Source organism: Gadus morhua, chromosome 23 (assembly GCF_902167405.1).
Source record: "Gadus morhua chromosome 23, gadMor3.0, whole genome shotgun sequence".
NCBI classification, from domain to species: domain Eukaryota; kingdom Metazoa; phylum Chordata; class Actinopteri; order Gadiformes; family Gadidae; genus Gadus; species Gadus morhua.
In genome coordinates this window covers 7379276-7398086 of record NC_044070.1, presented here as the reverse complement: position 1 = coordinate 7398086, position 18811 = coordinate 7379276, and the positions used below count along the sequence as shown (strand labels likewise).

At 45.1% G+C, this 18811-nt stretch overlaps 1 protein-coding gene across 3 annotated transcripts in view; it reads right to left on the bottom strand.

Moving 5' to 3' along the window:
* The window catches only part of dpp6a (dipeptidyl-peptidase 6a), a 170519-nt gene that overhangs the window by 103282 nt on the left and 48426 nt on the right, over positions 1-18811 (bottom strand). Inside the window, exon 1 of one of the 3 annotated variants that reach the window (XM_030348972.1) lies at positions 10674-11380. The exons of the other annotated variants lie outside the window; for them this stretch is intronic. Within the exon in view, the coding sequence (XP_030204832.1) occupies positions 10674-10859 (186 nt within the window). The 5' untranslated portion in view covers positions 10860-11380. Of the gene's footprint in view, positions 1-10673; positions 11381-18811 lie in introns of those variants that run through there. 3 annotated transcript variants of the gene reach the window in all.

Here is an 18811-nt window from a genome sequence, read left to right as displayed (position 1 = left end):
ATCAGAACTATTATGTCCCACAATGCAATTATAAGTGTTTTTCGTTTAAGGGGTTACACAAGGAAGGACCTTGTACTAACCCTAGTAGGAGATAAGGTAGGATATTATCTTAATGGAAAAATGCCTTTTATGTGTTTTTAATTATATGATTATATGAAAGAACAAACCATAATGAATCAAGCAGGTGAGAGCTCCTCTCTCGGTGGATGGCAATGTGTGTCCAACACAAAATCACACATACATAATTGTGTCTAGGATTATATAACAACCTATCATAAAATATGATTCGTTTAAGAGATATTTAATTGATTTGGTTTGTTTTAAACGGACACAAACACACACAACACTATTCCCGGGATGAATAAAAACAATTGGAGATATATATTAATTTGAGATACATTTCATATATTTGGCACAGGCCTACCTAATATATTCTAGTGTAGGCTATAAGCCATACAGACAGAACACACAACTAGGCCTATATTGCACATTGCTGCGAGCATGACTGATCTCCTTTCCTTCAAGCCAAGCGCTTCAATCTACCGATGCTGGGATGGATTACGGTTCTGCGGCTTTTCCATCACCTCCGTGTGCACACTCCTTTTCATCTCGCTTGGATGGGGGGCTTGCGTCTTTTTATCTCGCACGGATGGGCGCTCGTTTGCTTTGGCCTGCCGGCTTTTTCTTTTCAGCCTGTGGCTGAGGTGAATCCGTTTGCACCGACACGCACGTGCACACGCACCCCTCGTACAGGTACGTGCACGTTAACAGTGCACGTGAGCACATACCGCCACCATCGATGAAGGTCTACCTCCACCACTGCTGCTTAATCCCATTCCATCTCCTACTGACATCTTTCCTGTATTCTATTTCAACAGGTGTCAATCATCCCGGGGAGAATTCTAGGGGTTGGCATGGTGATGGTAGAAGCGGTGTTCCAGCTCCCCGCAGTATGAATCAACATTAAAAAAGGGAGCCATCTTCTCAGACAGTTACGAGCGAGGCGCTCCCCGGAAATAAGCTTCTGGAACGCGGCCCGTCTCTGAGCTACGGCTCAACAAGAACATTTTACGGTTGTTCCCTCTTCGGATCAATACCGATCGTTTGTTCTGTCCTGGTTTATTGCCGTTACTTCCTGGGTAAATCTTGGAAGGAATCTACGAGGCTTCTTATTGGCCGATTCAGGGAACAGAGAGAACCCAGGGACAGTGAGTTTGAAGGATTTAATTATGATTTTATTACAACTAACTACTGGGTCAGGTGACATGAGAGGATTTAATTGGTTGCTTTCACGGTACTGATTTGATGAGGTTGTATCGATCAGGATTGAACAGTCTGCAAGTCTAAGCCAATCACAACAGTTTTCAGACCATTTGCCTAAATTACTCTCACCGTTTGCCTGAATATTTCACTGGGTTCCAGAAGGTTGCTAGTTTATTCCCCGCCTCCTTCTCGCTGGGTGTCCAGGTGTCCCTGAGCAAGTCACCTAACCCTGACTGCTCCTGACATGCTGGCTGTCACCTTGCATGTTGGACTACACCGTCGGTGTGTGAATGATTGTAAGTTTTAAGTCGCCTTTGATAAAAGCATCTGTTAAATGACCTGAATGTAAATCTAACTGAAATGATCGTACTTCCCCAGTATAGTATCATAAAGTATGTAAGTATTATATGCAAGGGTGATTCAAGACCCCTACGCAGAGCTGTCTCCTAAACCATTTATCACCCAGTTGGGGGTTATTTTTGGATAATGGCTGGTGTACTTTATCCTGACAATCCCAGAGCCACTTACTAAAGAAATAAGTAGTGTGTAACAAAAAAAATATTTCATGAATTTGAAAAGGACCTTGCCGGTTCAATTCTGGGGTTGTAGCCCCCATAGCAACGGCCTGTTATTCATAGTAGCAGTCTGATATACAAAAATATCAGACTGTTGAATGATGTTATAGGCATTTTTAGAGTATGATATAGTATAGTACTAGTATAGTAAAGTATTAGTGTAGCATGAAAAATGTGCAATCTGTACTCCAAAATCAACTCACATAAATATGAGAACCAGGATGTTACCCTTTTACCCGAAAAGGTTTCAAAGGGTTGTTGTTGGCAACCAGTGTCCTCATAAGACAAAGAGATGTGAGGAAGGCTCTGCTATCACCATCATCTTCCTCAACCTCAACACTCGTTTGGATTCTCTCTCTCTCTCTCTCTCTCTCTCTCTCTCTCTCTCTCTCTCTCTCTCTCTCTCTCTCTCTCTCTCTCTCTCTCTCTCTCTCTCTCTCTCTCTCTCTCTCTCTCTCTCTCTCTCTCTCTCTCTCTCTCTCTCTCTCTCTTATATATATCAATCGGGACAATTTGTCATGACTACCACATTGCTTCCCCCTCCAGCATCCTGTGTCATTCTGTCCTTCAAAGAGTCTTTCTTTCTCCTTCAGTACCTCTTGCTCTCTCCCTTCGTTATTAACAAACTACACCGCCCTCTAGTGGTCACAAGAGGTAATTTCGGATGACATCAGCTCTTAAAGGGTAAATGTCCCCCCTAAAAAAAACAACACACACATACACCAAATACTACAAATAAGAAGCCACCACTTGTCATCGAAGACAGTCTGATAACAGAGTCTGCCATCTCTTGTTAAGTTTTGTCACCAACTGTCAGCACCTCAGGGTATTGTGAGGAGCTGTTGCTGTAGTGCTGGATATTAACCTGTGTGTCTCTTCTTCCCAAATCTTCACCAAACCGCCCAGGGTCATAAATAATGACTAAATCAGCACTTAAGCTCCCTCAACCAAGAAAGAGGAACACTTTTAAGGACTGTGTGTTTGTGTGCACCAGTGTGAGAACATGTGTATGAATGTATCCATGCGCGTGAGTGTCTGTGTGTGTGTGTGTGTGTGTGTGTGTGTGTGTGTGTGTGTGTGTGTGTGTGTGTGTGTGTGTGTGTGTGTGTGTGTGTGTGTGTGATCTTAAGTAGGAACTTCCCAGTTGTGCTTGCGCAGCACGTTTAAGCGTGGTTCCTTGTCTACACGTAGATGCTTGTGTGTGCGTGTGCGTTTTTGTGCGCAGTGAGTGAGAGTGATAGGGGGAGAGGGGAGCAGATGGAAAGGCAGAGAGAAGAAAAAACCTAAAGCTCCAAAAAAAAAGACAAAGCTCAGCTTAAGCCCACTGGAGACAGAGGAGCACCGTCTTGATTCAACCTTATCCTCCGCTTCCTCCTCCTCCTCCTCCTCCTCTTCCTCCTCCTCCTCCTCCCTCCCCTCCTCACCATCCCTGTCCTACTTCTGCTCCTTCTCCCCCCCCCCACAAAGACCCGCCCTATCCCCCTCATCTTCCTCCTGCCTTCCTCCTCCCTCTCTTTCTCCCTCATCCCCACCTGCCTCATGAAGAGATATGGATATATAGTTATTCATGTCTGCCATCTGCCATCATCATCCACACACCGCACAGGAACAACAGACAGACAGACAGACAGACAGACAGACAGACAGACAGACAGACAGACAGACAGACAGACAGACAGACAGACAGACAGACAGACAGAGGCATAAGGTGCTGCATATTCAGAAGACAGAGAGAGATGGAGGCTCTGTTAAAGCAACCAGAAATGATGGGATGTCTACAGTGTATTGCAAGATGGTCGCTTGGGAGAAATACTGCAGGAATGGAGTGTGGATGGAGTCTATCAAGCTGCAGAATGCAACATGTACTACTAGAATGCCGTGATGATACCCTTGTGGATCGATGACACATTTGGTATTATTGGCTTTGTGAAAATTACTCAATATTGCTTTCTTTGATAAATATATTGTCAAATGTGGCCTGTGAAGCCCTGAAACTAACTTTGATTAAGGAGAAGACAAATACCATTGACTTGAATGGATTCATCTGTAACTAATTACCTCAACAGCTGTCAGTTATTCATCGTTATTATTTATCAGTATTATAAGTTATATTAGTATATTGATATTCTATTAGTATAATTATTATTATTTTTTTTAGGTATTCTCCTTTTCTGTCACCAGTGGACAAACAAACATGTCAACCTCAACTTTATCCTTTGTTCCATTTGAGCACGTCACTTCCATATGGCGACCCCTGATTGGTCAGAGAATGAATCCAAACTCCAATTCCAAATCCAACTGAAACGAAACACTCACCAGTTGAAATATCCTGGTTCTTCAGTGTGTGTTGGATGGATCAGAACCCTGTGAGACGATTAATAAACCATAGTTATGCTTCTCGCCTCGCTGAACACAGAGCCAAGCTGTTGATGAATGTAGAATTAGGTTGTTACTCAAAGAGAATTTCAACCTAACCGATAGGACTAGGGGCCAAGGGGCCGGCACTACAAAAGAACTCAGATGACAACGGAAATTAACTGCCGGTTGGTCTTGTCGACGTTGCAGAGAGACGGACACAATGGAAGAGGCGTTAATTAAGTCGAGCTGATTTCGTGCTCAAAAGGCCCTTGGCGACAGCATGAGCCCTCCCTAGCAACAGAGCACATAACCTGAAGCAGACCTTGCTCTAACCGAGGTTAATGGGAAACCTTGTTGTCAGTATTCGTACAAGTGATCTGCCCTCATGCACCCGAGGTTTGTTCAGGGCTCTGTAGTAACGACTTATATAATGATCAACATGAAAATCATAACTTGCATTTTTATTGAAAGATATATTTTTAATCTATTTGAAAGAAATACTGTTTTTTAATCAAAAGCCCATAAACCTTGTGGATTAATCTGGATTTGAACCTTTCGTATTCATAAAGAAAGACATTGTGTCTCTTTTTTTAATGACTACAGCCTAAAATATGATTTCGAGACAGGCTGTGGTCAGCCAGCCTCATTCATAAATTATTAAATCAAATATTAACGGTGCAGTGTATCGAATTGGTTGGAATCTGGCGGAGCAGACTTTGCAGAAAGTATATTTTAATTATTGTATCATCTTATATAAATAAGAACCGTTCACTTTTCGTCACCTTACAACTCTTCACATCTACAACGGGGGCGGAGCCTCTTCCACGGCGCCCCGCCATGTTGCAGCCCCGTCCTGCTTCTGTGGCCCAGAATGGACCCACGGCTCTTCAGAGGCTGCCTTTAAAGGTGACATATGTTACCCCCAGGTGTGAGCGTGATTAGGCGTCCAGCACCCATCTAGATGGACACGCCCACTTGTGATGTCAGAAGAGGCAGATTTTCTAAACGGCTTGGAACAGCTAATCACACTCACACCTGGTGGTAGAATATGTCACCTTTAGCATCTTTGTCCTTCAGAATTACTTCCTTACTCGTAACTTCTGATCTATAGTTAGAGACGAATCAAAAAAATAAAATGTATGAACCTATAAGGAAACCTCATCCCTTGGCATCATTTCGGAAGTACCTGCTGGCCCGTTCCATACCAGTATAGGCCATCGTAGCCTCTCCTCTGCTGCTGGAGAGGGATTTGTGAGGGGGGGTGGGGGGTGAGGGGGCAGGTTCTATAGTGGATTAAAATCTGCAATCAACTGACTTGATGCAGCTGGTCTTACACAATGCACCTTCAAACAGAACTCCATTAGAAATATACAATACAAGCGCATTTTAAAATACAGGTGACCTTGATATGAACATACTGCTTCATCTTTAACATACTGATACAATACATGATTTCTAAATCAACAGAGTTTCACAGGTAGTTTCGAACGACTGGATCGAAATTTTAAATGCATACACAACTTCCACTTATGCAAATGAGCAGGCAGTGATATCATATGAGATATGCTAATTGGAAAACAGGTGAGAATATCACAATGAACGATTCCAGAGAGTGATTGACAGCTTGCAGGCGGGGTGAAAATCCACAACAACTGAATCAACAATCACCCATTCAGCAAACTGTTGTTTTTGTCTCAAAAACACACTTCTCTCCGTCACTTTTCTTTAAAACCCCCCCCCACACACACACACACACACACACACACACACACACACACACACACACACACACACACACACACACACACACACACACACACACACACACACACACACACACACACACACACACAGCAGGGGATCACCAAAGCCCTGAGCGCCCCTCGAGCATGGTATAAAATACAGTGTTTACACACCCAGACCACCGCTATCTAAAGCCCTTGGGACCACTTGTGGCCTTTTTCCATTATGCTTCACTGGCCTCAGTGGCCTGGCTCCATTCCGTTTTCAGTTTTGGACCAAGTACAGCAACAAGGCACCGCACGGCTGGGATCTGCATCCCGATCACTATGATCAGGGTGCATCTTCAACTGATGACGACGAGCTTGCTCGAGTCCATGACACAACAACACGCTTATTGTAGCCCATTTAGTTGAATTTTAAAGCCTACCGTAAAATTTGATGACTTTTATTTGGTTTGTTTTAAGCACACGGAAAACCCACAATTAAATCGGTGATGATTTCTTAAAGTGAGAATTATTGTCTAATGTCGTCTTTAGACCAAGACTAATCTTTGACAAATCAAAGCTTTTTTTTTTTACCAGCGAATAACTAAAATCAGGGTGGTGATCTCCTTAAATCAAACAAATATTGACAAATCAAGCTGCGTCTCACATAAACACAAACTTATTGCATTTGGATAGCTCCATGTTCCAACAATGGCTAATTCACTAAATTCAATGGCTAAATTCACTAAGTTCAATGGCTAACTTCACTAAGTTCAATGGCTAAGTTCACTAAGTTCAATGACTAAGTTCACTAAGTTCAATGGCTAAGTTCACCCGCCCCGCATCCGCCTTGGATGCGGGGCGGGTGAACTTAGCGACTGGTTTGACTCAACGATGCAAAAAGGGTAAATGGAAAAAGGCCATTAGAGGGAGACCAGGGTCTGGAGTCAGCAGGGTCCCGGTTGGACTGGGGAGGAACAGGAAACACAGGGCACAATAGGGAAATAAAAGTCTCCCCTTGGGCAAGTGTTGACATTTTGCCCAAGTGCTTCTGTGTGTGTGTGCGTGTGTGTAAGTGTTTTTGTGTGTGTGTTTCTGTGTGTGTGCTAGAGAGAGATAGAATGAGATATAACGAGAGAGAGAGAGAGAGAGAGAGAGAGAGAGAGAGAGAGAGAGAGAGAGAGAGAGAGAGAGAGAGAGAGAGAGAGAGAGAGAGAGAGAGAGAGAGAAAATCTTATCCCTTTTAAAATGCTAATGTTTTGAAGATAGCACCGTTGCTAAGATTCTCTGTGTTAAGTTACGAGCTTGAAGTAAGACGGCACCTGTACTGTAACTAATACATTCAGCCTCTTCTTCAAAACCTAATCTACCAAGATAAGCTTGGAAAAGCAGACTCATTTCTACGAAAGAGGTTACTTACTTTGATGAAAAAAAGTGTCTAATCTGACCCAAGGGAGGGACGATATGGACGGTAAATCTACAGATAGGTTCAAACGTAGACCGGTTTAAAATGTCAAACAAAGAGCACACAATGACATTTTTTCATTTCCAGTGCATTTTCACGGCTGAGGGTCGAGGCAGCAGGATTAGGACAGGACAGCAGGGGGCAGCTTAATCTCAGTAGGTTGTTTTTTTCCCACACGGATTTGACGGACCAACAACAGGGGGAACCTAGCCTCTGGAATAGATCTCATATACAAACCCTGTGCTGCCCGACCCCTGGAAACGACAGACAGGAAGTGGGTCGGTTCAACGAGTGTATCACCGCCACTCGACCACACATCCTATTCCCCAGTGAAAACATGGCCCAGCTGCTAGTATCAGTGACAATAAGCAAACAAGGTTTTTCTTTATTGGAGTCTGAAGCCTTAAACCACACCGACGGGGGACACAGCAGCAGAGAGGGGAGGGACTTCAACCTGAGATCAATATCTCATCGATTGACTCAGGCAGGAGTACGCCGTCAATACAAAATACGCCCAATGTGTGGAAAACAAAAGTGTTAATGGGTCATTTTAAACCCCTCAGTGTTCAGAAATTGCAGCGTGCGTCAACGAGACAGAACAGGAAATTGCAATCGATCGCTCCACAGCAGGCTGTTGTCATTCGGTAATCAGCGTTAATGATGTATTTAATTCATTCAATATTTGTATTGATGTCATTCAAACACTACTCTCATTTGCACTGCCGTATGGGCATTTTTTTTTAGAATGCTTTGTTGAGGACAACAAAGGAATTTTTGCTATGACATGTTTACAAAAGACAAAAAATATATTAATGGTAAAACAGCCATTTCTTCTATCGTTAGGAACTAATTTTTTTGATGAAGGAAAGTGAGCTGACTCATGGTCACACCTCAAGTTATAATTATAATGTGATCTACATTCCCGCAGTGGGATTACTTAATGAAGTTTCATGATCTATTTTAGTCCATCACAGCTTACAGGAGAAGCAGCTGTGTGGGTGTGTGTGCGAGTGTGTCTGAGGCTTTAAGGCCATAAGTATCAGAGAAGAGCCCCCCTACAGTGTCTCTCAGTGGGCTATCTTGATGGCTTTTTGTCCCCTGCGAGCTACCGTAGGGCCATCCCCCATCTTCATGTGAAACCATCGCTATCTCTCCACATCATTAAGACCAACACCCGCACCGGATCCCAGCGGAATTAATCCCTTTCTCTGGGCTCTGCATTAAGGAGCTGAGGAGGATAGGATCTGCAGGATCCAGACCCACCATGGAGATCACAGAGCGATGGATTTACGTGGGGAAGTCTTCCGCGATAAGGCTGTGGAAGTCGATACGATTAGCTGCTTAGCACCGGAGGTCAGGGACTCTTGAAACCCTGATAAGAGAAGCTCTTCAACCCAAAAAGATAGGAATACGAGCCCTAAAGCAACCTCAGCCATGTGGATCTACAGGATCTGCCCGGGAACAGAGAGGACCTCTGGAAGAACAGTTATGACGGGTGTTGGTGGAAGGAACCACAGCTACACGCTAGAGTTTGATGAATAGGGGGCGGGCCACTCATCACAGATCTTGTCAGAGGGTCTGTTGACCCAAAAACAAAAATACGCACGACCGCTTAGGTCAGTAAATCCATCTCATGCAATATTCAACACCAGCCCTCCTCACCCAATGTTTCCAGGACTGCTTCCGCTTGTACGACACGGAGGAAGCTGCACCAGTAGAAGCAGCGGTCGTCCACACAATGTTCCAGGCAACGATCGGCCGACCTTACCAGCTCTGCGACCTCTGCGAGATGTGAAACTATGCACTACTTCAACAATAGAGAGGGTATGATAATGGGACGGGTTGAAAGATAAATAAACGCAGCTGGGATAACAACAACAAAGTCAGCTCAATGCCTTACAGCGTGTAAACAACAGACGCGTCAGGCTGAGAGCACCAACAGAGTCGCTTTTGGTGGTCAGATCTATTCAGCACCATGGACAGCGCTATTAGGAGAAGGGAGGCACGCTTTGGGTTTGTTGCACATCTTGCGGGGCGTTTCTAAATAAAGTACACGGGAACAAGTGAAGATATAAACAGTAAATGAGGTTAAGAGGTTATGTTTAATGGCTGCATGGCTGCATTGGATCTGGTTTGGTTACATTGGATTTGCCAAACGAAATATGGACCAGATGTTCGGAACAAGAGACTTAAAGGACGAATCCGGTGTAAAACAGATCTGGGATATGTTTAGTATGATAACGAGTTGGAATGTTCGTTTGGGATCAAAAAAGCGTGAATAGATGCATTCTTAACTTGGCTGTTTTAGCCGATTATACCAAAACGCAATAAACTTGGAAAGATGGGGGCATTTGTTTGGTAAAAACTAAATCGCTATTTTAAACCCATTAAAAGGCTAGAAGTAAACCGACACTTCTTTGGTAGTATAATAAGGGTCTTAACATATAAAACAAGGCATTGATAACTTTGTAAGTGTACAGATTGTTTATTAAAAAGGACATTTTATACACATAATAGCCTACGTCACTAGTTCACCCTTCGATGCCATCTTGTTTTTAAGACTCGATAAGTAGAGTGGCGAACACAGAGCTTGCGTGTTGCTGACGGATGTCACAATCTGTGTTCGTCAATCTACCTATCGAGTCTTCTACTTCTAGCCTTTTCAGTGGTTTAAAATAGAGATTTAGTTTTTACCATAACACATGCCCCAATCGTTCCAAGTTTATAGCGTTTTGATAGAATCGGCTAAAAACAGCCAACTGAAGAATGCAGGCCTATATCGGCTTTTGTACTCCAAAACAAACGTTCCAAGTCGTTATAATACCAAACATATCCCAAATCAATTTTACATCGGAATTGTCCTTTAACTAGACTCTAGGTTTTACTATAAAAAAAATAATATTGAGCTTTTTCTTTTGGTACATAGGCCTATTTGTTTTTGTAGCCGTCGGCAGAGCGTCATCAGATCGACAGACATCCAGTGACGTAAAGGTCTGACGAATATGACTTAGAATCATTCTATGGTTTAAGCAGTAATCAATAATCAGTTACAAACAACCATTCATCTATTTTAATATAGTCGGATGAACCAGTAGTCTGATTAGATCTGTTCTGAGATTTTCCACGAAGTATAATGATAGCAAAGAGTAAGAATCATTCGCCTCGGAGTCATTGCAAATTGGTAAAGTTTCTAAACAACAGGGAAGGGAAACCCAGAACATGAGAATCAGGTCAGGTGGAGGAGGATATGGAAGATAGAGGAGGGTAAATCAGATTCATTCTTACATCCTCGTCCTCGCAATGTGGTTGGAAGCGGTGTCGCAGCAGGTCTGGTCCCGGACCCGGGTCGGGGGTCGTTGCCTCCTCCTCGACCCCCTGTCCCAGGAGAAGACTCGCCTCCGGTGGGCTGTGCTCCGGGAACGACTTGTTGGTGTCGATTTTCCCCGCAAACCTCTCATACAGTGAAGCCATGGCGAGGCTTTCAGGTCCCGAAACGCAGATTCAAAGAGTCGATCAGTAATGGACAGTTCCTGCACTCGAGCCGAGGCGATTGCAAAACAATCAGATCAGAATAACGAGGGGGATGATCCGGGGTGGGACCAGGCAGAAGAACCGGTCTTGGGACCGAAAGCCCACCGATATGAGTCAGTCCCAATCTGAAGTCAGGGCACGTAGAGGCAGGGGAGACTGGGTCCGATTCTCCTCGACGACACCGAGCACACAGCTGTCCCAACTGTCCCCCAAACGAAGGCGGGAACGACACACAGAAACCTCCTCTCTGGTGAGATCCAAGGGCATGGACACGATCCTCTTATCCGGATTGGTAGAGTTATATTCTTCCCGGTTGGAACCCGAGAACAACACGTCCAGAAGACTAATGGACTACCATATAGAGGAGAGTTGACGGGTGTTTACGGGACGAAACTTAAAGACTTTTGCAGATAGTGGGTGTTCCTACATGTCCCTCACTTTGTCAACATACCGTGGCGTTGTTTTGTCGTAGTCGTCGTCCCCCCCCCCCCCCCCCCCCCGATAAGGGCAGTGTTTTATCATTATTATTAGTGCAGCAGCGCCCTCCGGTGGTGAGATAATACTACAACGAAGAAACTACAAAAACAGCCGTATAACTTCAAAACTACTAGAATAAACATCAATATAAAAGATACACATGACAGACACAAGTTTGTGCTTTAGTGTTTACCCAGTCACTGCTAATGAGCACAATCCTTCAGCCATATTCTTTCTAGTTTAAAAGAGTGCTGCTGACTGTTCAGAGACGACCTCCACAGCAGCCACCACACCCGAAGCTCCACCTGCCTCTTCTCGTCCCGTCCGTCACTAGAGACTGTTGCGCTCCCTGCTGCTGCTGCTGCTGTTGTCTTCAATATCGTGTTCACATCCCTTAAACTGATGAATTCCTCCACTCCCCTCACTCCGTCCTCACGCACTCAGCACAACGCGACGCCCCCATCCCCCGCTGCGGGGAACAGACGTAAGGTGACGGTCGGGACACAACAGCCAACGAGTCGATCACGCACTGCTTCTCTCTCCAACGCAACGAGATCCAAGACGACGATAGACTTCGCAATTGTTTTTTTTTCATTTTATTTTGTTGAGATGATTCATAATACGAATACAGATCCGAGTGTATATCATGCAAGAGAGGGAAAAGTCAAAATTATAATTTTTCTTGTAAAACCGCAACTTGCACTTCAAACGTTAAAAAAAAAAAAAAACTTTAAGCTCTGTGAGAAACGAAAGAAAAACATGGCCCTGTGTTTGAACTCTCACACATCCCTCGTTCCCTCTCCATCTTCAGTGCGAGAGTGCACGGAGATGTATTATCTCTGTGCACTCTCGCACCCTCTCACCTGCTCGCTCACCGCATCATTACACCATTATATAACAACAGAGATAAGCCTAGCTTCTTGGACTGTGGCAAATCAAATCAGCGCGTAATTCCATCCTCAGCCTGCTGCCGGCTAGAGGTAGACAAAGAGGCCAGCCGCACCACCGAGGTGTAATACCAGGTGATCACCGCAAGGGGGCAGCGCCGTGCGACTTTTTATTCCCCGAGCGACAGACTGTAGTAAGCGGGAAGGGATCGGTATTCAACAGCCGTCCTTGGGCGGATTACAGCGAACTTCCAGAGGAGACGCACAGAGATCCACCCGTGTCTGATTAAAAGGAGGTTAGAGTCGGCGGTAAAATTATTTTAAACCATGTCATCACTTTGAAAAGAAACTACAGAGATCTTCAAAGCGCGCGCACACACACACACACACACACACACACACACACACACACACACACACACACACACACACACACACACACACACACACACACACACACACACACACACACACACACACACCCTTTATATAGTTTATTAGGAAGATGCTGGGCCTCATTAGTTTGCATGTATTCACATCTGGTGTCTGGCTCCTTAGACTTTCCTTCAAACAGCGCAGACAATGATGAAATCTCTTGGTCTTATATCAAGCTTCCCCCCCCCCCCCCCCCCCCCCCCCCTTTGTCGTTGGCGTTGTGAATCCATCAACTGACAACCGGGTTGCCATTAGTTGCGTCCTGTTACATTTCTAAAAGAGCTTTGATCAAGATTCGAGAAGAGCTGAGGTAGAAATCGATGAACCAGTTACTGAATTAAGTTACCTCTACACACATCACTTTGATCACAACTTTGGAAGAATTAGACACTTTTATCTCAAATAAATGAGTGTATCTGTCGTTCAGAAGCTGGTAGAGGATGAGGATACATCTGCTGATACACATAACTATCAACCCACAAGTCAATTTTCAATTAAAAATATTTAAAACACTCATACCACCGATATGAAATATGTTGTGTATTGGAGATGACACGCTGTAACAAGGTTTCTGAAGCCCACGCCCTCATTCCATGAACCCAGGGTTCCAAACCTCCCAGAATCAACTTTTAAATCAATTTAAAAAATGCATGAATAAATGCTGAATAAATGTTCAGTTACCGGAGCGATAAGCAGCCGGCCACCAGTGTCCATCACAGCCCTCTGAGCGGAGTAAACAATAATTAGGAGAGGAAAATGGATACCTTTTAGACAGGAGGACTCGTGATAAACACGTAAATTAAGCTAAGCAACAATTAAGCTGTGTGTGTGTGTGTGTGTGTGTGTGTGTGCGTGTGATTGCGTGTCAGCCACTACAGAGTGCATTAGTGTGGAAATGCGATGAATTTAAATCAGAAACAGGACAGCGCCCACAAACTACTAATGGGCCAGACCGAAATATGCAGCAGAGATTTAGATAATAAAAATACACAACGACAGCCTCCCGTCTTGCCCATGAGACCACTGTGCTGAGAGAATACCGTTGGTTTCATTTCTTCGCACGGGGCACCGCTTGCAATTATTCCAGAGGTCGGCTGGGTGACCTCCGAGCACAGAGAGGTCGTCGTAGAGGTCGGGAGGGTAACCAGGGGAGGGAAACAGATCTCCAAAAGAGGGAATTCATGAATTCAGATCCCGGCTGTCTGTATTTTAACAACCGCCCAGCGAGGCTCTCCTGCAGGTTCTCCTCTTCTGAATGGTGTCGTGACACGGTCCACCTCCTCCTCTCTACTCCTCCACCTCTTTTCTTTACCTCCTCTACTCCTCCATCTATATTCTTCACCTCCTAAACCTCTATTCTTCACCTCCTCCATTCTCCTTTGTTCTCCTCCTCCTCTGTTATTCACTTCCTCCCTTCAACCTCTGTACTCCTCCCTTCTCTGTTACCTTCCACCTCTATTGTACACCTCCTTTTTCCCCAACTCTATTCGCCTCCAGCTCCACTCGCTCCTCCTGTCTTCTTCTCTCTCCTCTATCTGTTAGATCATCCACTGTTCTCTACCACATGCTCCTCTTCTGCTCTCCTCCATCTCTATTTTCCTCCGGCTCTCTTATGCCTTATCTCCTCTCCACCCCCACCCTCCTCCTCCTCCTCCTCCCCCCCCCCCCCCCCTCCTCCTCCTCCTCCCTGCTCCCCTCCACTATGGGCGTTGAGTGTACCAGAGACAGATTCTGCATGGCTGTAACCAAACGATTTAAAACTTGAAATCTTCCGAAAACATCTTTCAACTTACGAAAACCAAGAGAAATCTTCAATAAAAAGTAGGCAGCAGAAAAGTTCCACTAAGCCGGTTTTCGCACTTTATAGCTCTCTATCTATATATATAAATATATATATATATAGCGTATGGACTTTTCTGGCACACTGAACCAAGGCATGGCGAAGTGTGTCTCAATCCTATTTGAAACGGAAGAGATAAAGTCCCTGTGAAATTCAGAGGGACAGTGGGCAGGAACGATGGATGGGAGAGAGAGGGGGAGGGAGAGGGATGGATTGGGGAGAGAGGGGGAGGGAGGGATGAGGGAGAGAGAGGAGGAGGGAGGGATGAATTGGAGAGAGAGGGGGAGGAGGGAGGGATGGATTGGGGAGAGAGGGGGAGGAGGAGGGAGGGATGAGGGAGAGAGAGGGGGAGGGAGGGATGGATTGGGGAGAGAGGGGGAGGGAGGGATGAGGGAGAGAGAGGGGGAGGGAGGGATGGATTGGGGAGAGAGGGATGAGGGAGAGAGAGGGGGAGGGAGGGATGAATTGGAGAGAGAGGGGGAGGGAGGGATGAATTGGAGAGAGAGGGGGAGGAGGAGGGAGGGATGAGGGAGAGAGGAGGGAGGTAGGGATGAACGGGGGAGAGAGGAGGGAGGGATTGAAGGGAGAGAGAGAGGGTGGGAGGGAGGAGAGAAGGGACACTATGGAGTGGCCAGAAAGCAACAAGAGCTGTGGAAGAGTGTCTGTACGGTGAGAAAGACGTTGCATATGCAAATTCAACAGCAAAAGCAAAATAAACCCAAAAATCCTTTCCCATCTGGTGGGTACGAGAGCGGAGCAGGTACGAGCTTTGAACTCTTATCTTTCCCGAGCTCTGCTGAATCTTAATGGAAAAACAACTCAATTAATTGAAAATGACAAATAATTAGCAGTTATCAAGCAGTTATGTCTTTTACCCACCCGATATCGTGAGTTATCAGTCAGGATAGCGTAAGAAACACTTTGCATGACAGCTTTTACCAAACAGCAGATATATCTGGGTCCAAAACACCCATTACTAAACCTTAAATTCCATATTGATAAATTTCTACCCTCTACTGTAATACTTATACACTATACCATAATAATCTCTACTCGCTACTCTAATCTCCCTACTTCTATACCATACTCCTTCAACAAGCAATTGATGGAATTGTACTGATTGAGCTTAAAGTATATTTCCTGGCTGGAGAAGTGTGGATGTAAGCAAACACACAAAATGTGTTATTACACCCCATGATCCCTCTATAATGTATTTTCGCTGGCAGCTCTTTCATTTAATGTTTGTAGTGTAAAGAAGCTGTCGAGAAAACTTTTTATTCAATAATGTCGACGTTGGATTTTTATTTTATATTATAAATAAATAACTAATTCAAATCAATACATTTATCCCCACATTCATTTTTCTGCTCTATCATGCTTATTTAGTATTCTGGCAGACACAACGAAAAGGTTGGCTGAGTGACATCAACAGCGGACTTTAAGTAACTATTGATTTATCGAGGGGACAAACACAACTTAAAGGCCAGAGGGAAACGGAGCCGGGACTAACATCCACAAAGGGATCTCTTATTCGCTGGACTGCCAGTCCGTCATCCTCAATTTCAAGAGGATTGAACAAATCCATACCCAGAATCAATGCCATTTTGAGGATTGACATTGTTTTGATAGCGCTCATTTGACCTTTGTGTGACAAATGCAAAACTGTCAGTGTCAATAATGTGTAAAAAAATAAGGAACAAACCTAGCCCCAACGTCTTCCTGTAGCTATCACCTCTTCCTTAATGATCTAACCTTCACTGTTCACTGTTTAGAAGAGGCGCTTTGGATGAAAAAATTCTTGAGTTAAACTGGGCTAGTAAAATAATCTGATGAAGCGGGGACAATGAGAGAGAGGGGGACATTTTTATCCCCATAATGCGACAAAGAAAAATAAAAACAGAATTATAGGAGAGGGAAAGGAAACTATAGCAGGAATGTGTCTTGATAGCTTTTTGTGGCCTGTAGCGAGAGAGAGCCTACCCAACTGAAAAAAAACATTATGGCATGGTGTACCATATATACTGTGTCTATTATACGCTACACCCACTCAGACCTGAGACTATGAAACCACCACAGAAAAATCCAACCTTTAACAGACGGAAGCATACACACGGTGAAGCAAAAAATAAAACGATCCCACGTTTATTTCTTTTAGAGTCACAGCTGACAGACGGGGAGCTGTCGGTCTGATTCCTCGGCCGGTGAGGCAGCGAGGCACCCGAGGGCAGGGATTCAAACCCAGCCTGCGAGACCTGCCTCATGTTTGCTCTGCCGTGATGGGGACTGTGAGGCTGGCTTTACAGTGCTGCTCAGAGCCGTGTCTGAGTGAAGCCGACCAGCAGGAGTATAATAGGGGTCGTGTTTAACGGCTCAGGCATTGGCAGCTCTTGGTAACCAGAAAAAGTAAAAGTAACAAGTTTTTCTTTTACACTCACTTAGGAATCCAGACAAGGGGAGAAATAAAAGTTTTCAAGGCTGGGCTTTGTTAGTGGTCAAGGGCACTTGAGTAGGAGTCTGAGATTCACGGGGTATTGAACACAAAATCGTGCGTTCCCATGACAGCCACGCTGACCTCAAAAGGGACCACCTTGTCCATCTGGCTTGCCAGAGTTTAAAGTGTATCCTTTTATTTCGTATTCTATCTATGAAATTAAATACTCCAACACTGCTCTGGTATTTGACAATTAAGTGTAGAAAAGCCTTTAATATGAGCCTTGTACCCAGAGGTGTGACCATCTTGCAGTCCTGCACTGTAACGTTAGAATTAAATAAACAATATTTTGAAAATAAAGTTGAAAACATGTTTGTCTGTAAGACCGTCCCAGTGTCCACACTTTAAAAGTACAATAATGGTAAACAAGTCATTCTGTAGTACCTATACGAAACAGTTGGGTGAGTAAGTCTTTCCCCCTAGCTTTGCTGTTATTCAAGTCACTGTGACGCCAAATTACAACAATCAAACCCCCAAACCTCCATGCAGTAACTAATGCACAAAGTGTCTAAATGTTTAAACAGAGCTTTCCTCTATTATCCACTATTATGCTCCTCTTGGCTTGTGCATCCCCCCCCCCCCCCCCCCAGAGAAAGCAAAGCGAGGCTGGTGAGGGGGTCCTTGCGCCCCGCGGACCCCCTCCCCTGATCCGCTGCCGGGGCCTAACCTCCGCCCGAGCTGAACGAAGAAAGATGACAAAATGATGAGCGGAGCGCGGACAGGTGCTGCGGCGGCGCTTGATTTAGCTACCCCGGTGCCGCGGGCCAGGAGCCTTGAGATCCACCGGGGAGGGGGGGGAACGGGGGAGAGATAAGGGGGGGGAGGCGTGGGGGAGTGGAGCGCGGCGAACACCAACAAACGGCGCCTCCCTGCAATCACTCCACTCGCCAGATGGAGAAAATGGAAAAACACTTTTGTAGAGCGACACAAAAGCCCTGATGAATGGAGCGAGTCCTTCAACATGAAACAGCATACGGAAGATTCTTTTGAATCCTTTGCCGTCTTTTCATTATTTCCGTAATACGCTACATCACGAAAACCGTCGTTTCATCAGCACACAAGCAAAGTCAACAAATTACCTACAATGCATTTTGCTTCACATTCATCAGGACATAGCCTCCAAAGACAAATCCAATAACCATCCAACAACTCCAAAACGAATAATCAAGCAATGTGTGCACACAAACAATCAAACAAACAACGGACGATGATGTTGACGTTCCTCTTGGGGAAGGGTTTGCTCATAAAAAAAGTTAGCGTTAGTTAGAGCGAGCGAGCGCAGGCCTCCAACGAGTCTTTCTCTCCAGACACGGACAAAAGGCTAAAGAAATTATTCAAGAGCGGAATGCTTCTCACCTTCTTGGAGGCGGTGGTGTCAATGTGCTGAGTGGCTATGATCATGGACATGGTGACCACGTTCGGGGAGCTCTTCAGCACACTGCTCTCAGAAGACGAAGGAACGCCGGGCAACTGTCCTCCTCCACCTTGGTGTGGCTACAGAGTGACGGGTAAGCTGTAGCCTTTGTTGTTTACCCCGTCTGGGGTGGGACCCTCTCAACCCCACCAACATCCACACACCCGACGGATGGTCTTTAGCAACGATCGGACCGCCTGGTCTGGCGCCGATCCATCACCACCACGACACAAGTGCTCCGAGGCTGTAAGTACCCAGATCCATTCTGGAGGACAGGGGACTTCCAAGTGTCTGCTTGCTCCTCTAACTATTCTCTCTCTCTCTCTCTCCCCCGTATTCCCCTCTCTC